This window comes from Chiloscyllium plagiosum, unplaced genomic scaffold (genome assembly GCF_037043375.1).
Source record: "Chiloscyllium plagiosum isolate Xiang-an unplaced genomic scaffold, Cpla_swu_hap1 HiC_scaffold_35, whole genome shotgun sequence".
NCBI classification, from domain to species: domain Eukaryota; kingdom Metazoa; phylum Chordata; class Chondrichthyes; order Orectolobiformes; family Hemiscylliidae; genus Chiloscyllium; species Chiloscyllium plagiosum.
In genome coordinates this window covers 36,754,130-36,764,447 of record NW_028270173.1, presented here as the reverse complement: position 1 = coordinate 36,764,447, position 10,318 = coordinate 36,754,130, and the positions used below count along the sequence as shown (strand labels likewise).

The 10,318-nt window shown below is 40.9% G+C and overlaps 1 protein-coding gene across 1 annotated transcript; it reads left to right on the top strand.

Annotated features, from left to right (window-relative positions):
- The first annotated feature begins 5,625 nt into the window (after positions 1–5,625).
- Positions 5,626–7,074, top strand: LOC122545444 (muscarinic acetylcholine receptor M2-like). The gene has a single exon (XM_043684466.2). It carries the CDS (start codon positions 5,674–5,676, stop codon positions 7,072–7,074), a length of 1,401 nt encoding a protein of 466 aa, XP_043540401.2. The 5' UTR covers positions 5,626–5,673.
- The last annotated feature ends 3,244 nt before the right edge of the window (positions 7,075–10,318 follow it).

The following is a 10,318-nucleotide window of genomic DNA, read 5'->3' as shown; positions in this document are numbered from 1 at the left end:
ATGGTCAGTACTGAGTGAGTGCTGCACTGTCAGAGGGTCAGTACTGAGGGAATTCCGCACTGTCAGACAGACAGTACTGAGGGAGTGCTGTACTGTCAGAGGGTCAGTACTGAGGGAATGCTGCACTGTCGAAGGATCAGTACGAGGGAGTGCTGTACTGTCTTAGGGTCAGTACTGAGGGATGCTGCAATGTCAGAAGTGCAGTACTGAGGGATTGCTACGCAGTCAGATGATTCGCACTAAGAGAGAGACATAGGATCCCAATCTCAGAGGGTCAGTACTATGGTTGTGCCACACTGTCAGGGGGATAGCTGAAACGATGTGCTGCACAGGCTGAGGCTCAGTACCTAGCGAAGGCTAGGTACCACAGAGTATCACTACGGAAGGAATGCTACACGGGCAGATATATATCACGAAGACATTGAGTTACGGTGTAACTGCCAGCAACCTCTCCTATTTTGATTTACAGCAGTTCTTTCAATGTTTACGAAGGAAGTACTATACTGTCAGAGGATCAGAGACTGATTTGCTGCGTTTGCAATAGAGGTGAGCCACTCGTCTCATTCTCGGTACTGTTGCAATCGCCCAGAGATCCAGTACTAAGGGAATACTGTCAGTGGGTCAATGCTGACTGCTGCACTCTCAGCGGCTTCAAAACTGAGGGAGGGACGCACTGTCAGAAGGTCAGTCGAGTCTCTGCTGAACTGTTAGAGAGTCAGATTGGAGGGAGAACTGCACTGTCAGTACTGAAGTAATGCTGCACGGTCAACTGGTTAATCCTGAAAGTGAGAAAGCGTCTCACTGTCAGAGGGGAACGTGAGAGGGTCTGTCGCATTGTCAAAGTTCAGCAATGAGACTCTGCTGCACTGTCAGAGTGCATGTAATAAGGTTGCGCTATCTGAGGCTCAGTACTAGGATGGTACTGAAAGCTAATACTGACGGAACTGCTGCATGTCAGACAGTTAATACAGAGAGAGTGCTGCAATGTCAGAGGGAAAATAGTACGTGATCGCTGCTCTACCGGAAGTATTAGTCCTGATGAAGTTCTCCATTTGAGAGGATGAGGAGAGAGTACTGCACTATTGTGAGTCACACTGCGACAGCGGCACTGACAGATTGTTAGCATTGACGCAAAGCTCCACGCAAAGGAAATTGCCTATGCTGCACAGTTAACGAATCAGCACGGAGGCAGTGTTTGACTGTTTGAGATTCTTAACTGAGGGAGTCCTGCAATGTCCGAGGGTAAATCCCGAGGCAGTTCTAGCACTGTCAGAGAGTCAGTAGAGGATGTATACTGCACGGGTAAAGAATTTCCAGTGAAGAAGCGCAGCACTGTCAGTTTATTAGTACTGAGGTAGTGCTGCATTGTCACAGTGTGTGGAACGAGAGAAAGCCACTTCATCTGATTCTCAGTACTACGGAATGTTGCAATGCCAGAAAGCCAGTATTGAGGGAACGCTGCACTATCACATAGTCAGTATTGAGGGAATACTGCACTGTCAGAGGGTCAGTCTGAGGGAGTGTTGCATTGTCAGCCTTCCTGAGAACTAATACTAAAGAAACACTGTCAGAGTGTCAGTGCAGAGAGAATGCTGCACTTTCAGAACGACAATTTTGAGTGAGTGCTGCACTTTCAGTAATGATAGAGAGCAGAGCGAAAGTATTCAAAGGTTTCTGGCATCGCAGCACTCCCGTAGCATTGTTTCTGATGGAGTGGCACTCCCTTATGATATACACTTTGACAATTCAGCACTCCCTCAGTAATGATGCAACTGACAGTGTTGCAATTCTTCACTACACATTCTCTATTGACTTTCTCACAGTGCAGGGATTTCCTCAGTACTGACCCTCGCTCAGTGCAGCACTCCCTTGGTTAAGAATCTCTGATAGTGCAGCCCTGCCTCCGTGCTCATGTGGTAACAGTACAGAACTGACCCTTTCGGTGTGGGGCTCCCTTAAAATTAATCCTTCTGATCAATCGTCGATCACTTAATAGCTTGTCTGATGCTGTACCATTCCTTCTGTACTGACTGAAGTCCAGAGTTCCTTCAGTACTGCTTTTCTGACATTGCAGCACTGCCCCAGTACTGACTGCGGGTGTTTCATTGTCAGAGGGTTAGTACTGAGGGAGTGTTGCACTGTGAGAGGGTCAGCACAGTGAGAATTCTGTATTGTCAGAGCTCCATTATTGAGCGATCGTTGCACCATCGGAGGGTCGGTACTGAAGAATTGCTATGCTGTTGGAGCCGCCTTCTTTTGCTTCAAATATCAAAAAAACAAAATTGAACACTCTGATCAGGTCAATGTTAGTGTTCTTATGACAGTATTTCAAGGAAAGTAATGGAACATTTGTGCAATGGCTCTTATTTGGTTTGTCAGCAGCATCCAGCAACATTTGTCTGCCTTTATGACATTTCCTCAAATGGTGCTCTTGCTCACTGAAGAACTCTGTATGTCTACAGATTTATGTAGGAAATCACAGAACAGAATGTATCCTCATTCAATTTGGAATAAAGGTGTGAAGGACTGCTTCAGGGAAGAATGCTGAAAATGATAACAAAATATTGATAATGCACAAGCAAGAACGAAGTAGGATAATAACAGGGAATAATGCTTAATATACCAGTTGAGATCACCATCATCACAGGTAGGCAACTACTGGGTTATTAATGTTCCTCCACAGAGACAGAGAGAAGAATTAAACCCACCTTTATATCTCTGTATTCACAACGAATCAAAGTGAAAACTTTCAAAAGAGCCTCATAATTGGCCCTAATAGTTCCAAAATAGATTTTATCAATAACCGATCTCAGACTACAAGTAATCTGTTCTCGATACTAGTTTGACGTTTCAACAAAAGACCTAGTTTTTTTTTCATTGTACAATAACTTTAGTAGAGCAAAGTTAAACAACAAGGTAATCTAATTGGTGCATGCTTTAAACACAAAACCTTCGTTTTCAGCCTTTTTTACACAAATTAGAGACATACAAAAAACAGTTAAATAAAATAAAATAGCAAAACTGTTAAAATTACTGAAATGTTTTTCCACATGTGTTATTCCACAGACATAAAACATGGCTTTTTGGTTGTTTTTCTGAAGATATCTATCAAGATCATCATTTACGTTCTTTTAGATAAAAGCAATAACACTTATGATTTAGTTTTGCATTCTCTCAGCATCCAGGATCTGGCAAAGGAGGTTAGGTAGGAGGTTTTCACTTTAACATTGCAATAACGCAGCCAGGTTGATTTTTAAAAGAAACGTAGTCGAATAATGCAATTCAAACTCTGACTACCCCCTGCCAGACTGAGCGTCTGTCGCAAGCGTTCTCACATACCACTTAATATCTTCCATTTGCTTGAAAATAGTGTTTCTTCTCGACTGGCTGGAGGAAATTCCCATGTGCCTTCCTCTTTAAATGCCGATTTATTTTATTTATTTAAACACAATGCTGAAGCGACTGCAGAACCTTCTGATCAGTGAACCATCTAAAATTTATCCAGGCCTGGATTCGTGAATAAATAAAGGTTTGTTTGGACTGTTTTCTTTTTTTTTTAATGCAAGATGTTACCCATAGACCAAACGGCATCTTTAGCTTACAATTCTAACTTCACAGTTCTGAACCAACATTGATTTGCAAAGCAAAAACAAAACAATGGCAACCACGGTGGGGGTTGTGGGGGTGAGGCATGAGAAAGACATGATTGGTGGCGAGTTTTACGTGAGGCTTACCATGACGCAAGCCAGGGGCGAGTTTGGGAAGGCAGGAATATATAACATGGCCACCTCTAATGTTTGAAGATTTTAAATGTGAATTTAAATATCTATTTCAATACTTAAATGTAAAAATGAGTTCAATGGGTATACTTTAATTGCAATTATGGGCAGGTGGCTTCAGATTCAAAATATTTAGATGGGAAAGGAAAATTATTTCGTTTGAAGACAGATCAATGCTAACCTTCTCTTTTTTACAATTACAGTGTCAGCCTTTTTTGCATTGACGACAGTTGTTGATAATTTTCCTCAGTTTCTGATCATACTGAGAAATCGATGACATAAATTTTCTTCAGCATTCTCATAATTTTACAAAACGTTTTGAGCAAACCAATGAACACACCACAGTAGGAAGCCTATTGTCAATTAACCCTGTTCAGAGAGTTGAACATACTCAACCACCCAGTAATTGTAGACATCCACAAAATTTGCTCATAAGAGATCACTCAGGGTACAGAGTTAGCAAACACTTTGCACTTTCCATTGAAGAGTGAAAATAAAATACTTATTTCCTTCTTCTGGAAATATCACAGGATCTGTGTATTCAATGCCAACAGCAGATTCCATTTATAAAGAAATGGCACAGGTTTTGCAGCAGTAAAACCCACTGAAACAGAGTTGAAATACAATATTTAATGACTCGGGCGGTTTCTTTTGACGGTATAGAAAGTTTTACAACTATTAGTAGACACAGTCATAGCTATTCAAGCACAATTGTTTTCTTCACAATTTCAAAAAATTAACATTTTTGTTCTCATTGGTGCCTTAACATCTACCTCTCTGAGTATCTCTATTTTCCTATTTTCCATCTATAAATTAACTTAATTTCAAAGCACCGATATTTGGTGTTTTTCACTTCCTGGTTGCTGCTGGTGATATTACCTCAATGTAACTAGTTGCCATTCCACTTGATAACAGCACACACTGAACTTGGTAAAACCTTCTGCTAACTTGAAGGTGGGAGGCGGGAAATTCATGCCACGGTAGATCACCGCACCCTTCTGAGCTGCGTTTTGCAAATTCATTCTTTGTTGGATCGACATCATGACATAACATTCCTTTAAACCGAGGATGACAAGATGGGTTTTGGAGACTTCTTTAGGAGGAAGGTTTGGAGTAGAATACTAGGACGGCTCTTAATCGTGCTACTTGACAAGACTCAAGCTGAGCATGTTCTCGCTCTTTCAGATGTCAAAGGGTGGATCTTTGCCCCAAATCTGCCTTTGACTGAACCATTTTTTTTCTGAGGAAAGGACAACATTGCACAGTAATATTTCAACACTACCCTCAGTGATCTGGCTATTCACTGTTTACGTGAGTTTGTAGAAAAAAAATGAAAGTCTTCATGACCACTTACACAGAAAGTAACCGCTCATTAAATTATTAATCAATTACAAACTACCAGCTAAGGTCATATTACAGCGTAGAAACAGGCCCTTCAGCCCAACAAGTCCACACCGACCCATACCCCGAACCTAACACTACGGGCAATTTAGCATGGCCAATTCACCTTACCTGCACACATTTGAACTGTGGGAGGAAATCCACGCAGAGAACGTGCAAACTCCACACAGTTAATCGCCTGAGGCAGGATTTGACCCGGGTCTCTGGCGCTGTGAGGCAGCAGTGCTCACCACTGTGCCACCGTGCCGCCCAACCGGTCTAACTGGTCTAAGAGACTGATGAGAAATTCCTAATATAAAACGACTTCTTCTGGCAAAGGTATTGAAGTTTAAAACTGCAGTTGGATTTGCATGCGCTTGCTGTTAGAGGATCCATAAGTGGCCAGATGACTTTTAATTTCAACATGTCTGAAGCCCAGCTCCTAATACATGTTCATTTTCTTTTGTTTTCCATTTGGGCCTCCTCAGTGCTAAGTGTACATCAGGGTGAACTGATGGAAAAACCAACAGAACCGAATGGATCTCTCAGTACCTCGGAAGAGTTTCTTGACACTCAAAGACGGAGTTCTTACAAAATGGGCGAAGTAATCTTCATTGCGATTGTAACGGGATCTCTGAGTGTGGTAACCCTCGTGGGGAACGTTCTCGTCATTATTTCTATTAAAATAAACAGGCATTTGCAAACTATTAACAACTATTTCATTTTCAGCTTAGCCTGCGCTGATGTCACTGTTGGAGTAACCATGAATCTATTCACCATTTACAGTCTCCTTGGCTACTGGCCTCTGGGTCCGGTGGTGTGCGATTTATGGCTTGCTGTCGATTACATTGTCAGCAATGCCTCTTCCATGAATCTTCTTATCATCAGCTTTGACCGCTACTTCTGTGTGACCAAACCCCTTAGCTACCCCGTAAGGAGGACACCAAAGGTTGCAGGCATGATGATCGCAGCCGTTTGGGTGGTGTCATTTATTGTATGGGCTCCTGCCATTCTGTTCTGGCAGTTCATCGTAGGGCAGAGAACAGTCAGTGAAGGAGAATGTTATATACAGTTCTTGTCCAATCCTGCTGTCACTTTCGCCACTTCAATAGCTGCCTTCTATCTGCCAGTCACCATCATGGTGATATTATATGTGTTCATATCACGGGCTAGCAAAAGTCGAATGAAGGTGGATAAAAAAGAGCCTGGATCTAATAAGGAACCAGTTTACCCCAACCAAGAGGTGGGTAAGGTGCTGAAATCGAATCCGAGCAACATATCTAATGCTTCTGTTAGGCTGCCACAAGTGAAAATGCCAAAAGGTACTATAATCTATGGAAGAATAATTGATCATTTCGATGAAAGAGAGGAGGTGTGCTTGGGTGAGTCAACTTCTTCCATTATGATTCCATCAAATAAGAAGTTGGTAGGGCCTATCAGTGAGAATGGAAATGTCTGTACTGTGATGGATAACTGCAAAGTCTCCTATACAAGGATGATTAATCAACGACAAAACAGTAATGACCATGGAACCATACCTGGAATCGTTGCAGAGCTTAGAAGCAATAACGGGAAGGACAGGGAGATATCAGAAACCCAAAAAACAAGTAAAATAATTCATAATACTGTTCAGAAGAGAACGGTCAGTGTTACGAGAGAAATGAAAGTGACTAGAACCATTCTGGCTATTCTTCTGGCATTTGTCATCACTTGGAGTCCATGCAATGTCATGGTGCTCATTAGCACGTTCTGTCCCAGCTGTATTCCAAACACAGTTTGGAATATCGGATATTGGGTATTTTACATCAATAGCACTGTCAATCCAGCCTGTTACGCACTGTGTAATGCTACTTTCAAGAAAACCTTCAAACATCTTCTCTTGTGCCAGTTCAAGAGCAGTGGTGCAAAAGGTTAAAGAAAATAAGCCACAAGCAAAATATCATGAGCACTACATGTAATGTGATGATGATGACTTTCAAATATATATCTAAAACTACGGGCATGTGATGTGTTTATTGTGTCAAAAAAGACTCAGGTAGACATTTTACACACCATTTTTGAAGCACACTTCAGTTTTACTCAATTAATTCGTAATGGCTCTTATCAATGATGGTTTGCTGACGAGACTGAGAGATGAATTGTCCAATGTCAAATTTGGACAAAAATTCGAATGGCTTGTGAGATTTGCTCAGTATTAATGAAAAAATAAATGATCTGTGTGGTGAAGGAAAGCAGAAATTCACTATTTTCAACATTATCCATGAAACAATAGTTGAAAAATACTGAATTCTAGTATAAATTCAGCATGCTCGGGTGGACAGCACTTAGCTTGTTGGACAAGTAGTGTTTATATGGGGTGATGGACAAATGCACTGGATTAGAACCTCTTTTTATTTGGCTGAGAAAGACTCGAAGTCGGTGCCCATGCTTTCCAAATTATTAAAAATAAATAAATAAATGCCTCACAACTGAATAAATAATAGTGTAAATTAATTTAACCATATTTATTTAAATCACACAATGCCTACCGTGTTTCCAGCGCACCTGACCTCTTTTACCGGGTCTTATCATGTCCATTTAATTTATTAGATACTAGCTTTTTCATTGTTTTGAAAATAAAGAAAACGATTCCTGCTTTTAAGCCACAGATGTTTCATCTAAAGATCGAGCAATTCACTGTCATGTACTCAGGCTGATATCTGAGCAACAAACTTATGCATTTCATGTGTTTAAGATCTGTGTCACCATTGAAACAACATTAATAAGAACACAGCTTTGACTGCAGTGGACAATGGATAATTGGAGCCCACTGCCTTTGCGGATTTGAAACAGGTGGGATTTGACTACTCCGGTCTTTTCCACCTACATCTGCATGGTTGTAGAGTTTGTCATCCTCACTCTCTATCCCCCACTCATTTTCTGTGCCACTAGGCTCAGTGCCATCCCTCAGATTTGCAGCAGGAGCACCAGGTCAGAGGCTAATCTTTTAGTCTTTCCCAAGTATCCTTTCCATTCCAGCGGGTTTCTGCAAACTGAAAAGACCAAATTGAAACAGTGTGAATTGAATACAATATACAATGCACTGAGTAGATTTTAATCTCAAATCGGCTTTCTTAGTTACAATGGATTCATTGCAAAAGTTTACTCTGGTCAGTTGCCCGACCTTCTGGGAAGGATTGGAACCATGTCGCAGGAAATGACCTTGGCCTTCCAGCATGTCAAATGGTTGAAATTTCCGCAGCTACAATGAGCTGAATTTCCAAGTGAAAGTGTTTACTTCTCAACTGAGCCGAAATTTCCTAATATTGGTGCACATATTTCAAGCTAACCTGACATGCTCTCTCGTCGACTCAACACAAAATTCACTGGAGAAGTGAAATTCAGTATCAGAAAACATCAATGTGCCAAATTATGTTGCAGACTCGTTATTATATTCCTCATTGACCCATTGGGTTGACAATAACAATTGCATCTGTCTTGGGTGTTTAGTGGAGTTCTAAATCACTAAGCAGAAACAATTACTAAACATTGCTCAGCAACATTGGACGATAGGAAAAATGACATTGCTACCATATAGGGTGAAGAGGGTCATGAAAGGGATTTTGCAGTTGGAGGCACTTTTCGCTGGATTCTGTTGGGGCGGGGAGATGAAGGCAAACTGTGCAAAAGAGTACAATCTAGGTCGAAAATCCAAGAATTTTTATTTCAACCGTTAACAACACCAGCAGCAAAAGATGGAAATGACAAAAATATCAGGGCATTCATATCTGTCCCAACAAGACGAATCATGTGCGATTGCAAATGGGTTCCACAGCCACGTTCGGACAGACCATAGCTAACTCTTCATGCACAGGAAACAGCCAAAGTAGGAAAACCAACAAAGGGAGGCGGTGGGAGGAGGAACTTTCAGCATAAACACTCAGGGTAAATAATTTTCAAGGTAAACATAGTTAAAATGCTGGAGAAAAGTATAGAAAAGGTAATATCAGTCTTAACTAATATTCCATATTTTGGAAAATAAGATGAGTTTCGACCAGTACCATCATTTCATATGGTAATGAGATTCATTCTTTCCATCCCTGGTTTTCTCCCTTGTTCTTACCAGGTAAATTAAATCGATCCTCTGCTGCTTTTCCCACTAATCCAGATCCAATAATACCAATGGACCCATCTGCCTTGTTTATCCCAGCAATCTGATTCCCTGTTTTCCATTGTCTGTTCTATTATTTCCAACAACCTCTCGCCTTTCATGTCCTTCCTTCACACCAGCCATGGTCCCAAAGAAATCAATGCAGTTTAAGTACTGACTTCTTTTTATTTCTTCCATGTGAGCAACTATATTCCCTGCTCAAAATGTTGTCTCCTCTCCACTGAAGACATCAAATGCAGATTGAAACATTATTTTGGGCCCTTCTATTCAGTCCTCAGTCTTTATCCTTAGCTTCCTATTGCTTTGACGTTTTTCTTCTCGGACTACGCTCTCTACCCTCAGTCTCCGATATTATTATATATTTCAGCTCAAAGGAAGCATGCCATTTTATATTTTGTTGATTTTATAACTTTAAAACTCGCAAAACTCTGTTCACAAACTTCAGGTCATAATTACTGCTTTCATTCTCGTGGGCGGTATATTCATTTATTGAAGGATGGTTATGCACAGCCACAGAGATAGAGGGAATGTTTTTTTTCTGTTCTTGCGGGTGGGGATTGCTTGATGAGTTACTTGCCTGTGAGATCGTCCAGACTCCTGGAGTCCGCTTTTGTGATGAATCTGGGGAAAGCTGGGTGTGATTTCTGAAATGGTGTCAGTTGTAAATATCACATTTGACTGGCTGACTGGTTTGCTAATGCAGAAAAATGCTAATAATGTAGTTTCAGTTCCTGGAGATTATAATGAGGACTGTTAAGCTTCAAGCACGTTAGTGTGGGTCCACAGTCACACGTAGACCATTCTAGATAAGGACAGTATTTTCTTTTCCTAAAGACACAAATAAACAAGATGGTTTTTTTTCAACAACTGACAATAGTTTCATGGTAACCATTAGATTATTAATTCCATTTTCTTTTGTGATTGAATTCGAATTAGCCATCTGTGATGGGAGAATGCAAACATAAGTCCTCAGAGAATTACTTGGAATATATGGATCGACAGTATTTTT

Excerpts from the sequence above, each read along its gene's own strand:
- LOC122545444 (XM_043684466.2), top strand. The coding sequence starts at position 5,674 with ATGGAAAAACCAACAGAACCGAATGGATCTCTCAGTACCTCGGAAGAG.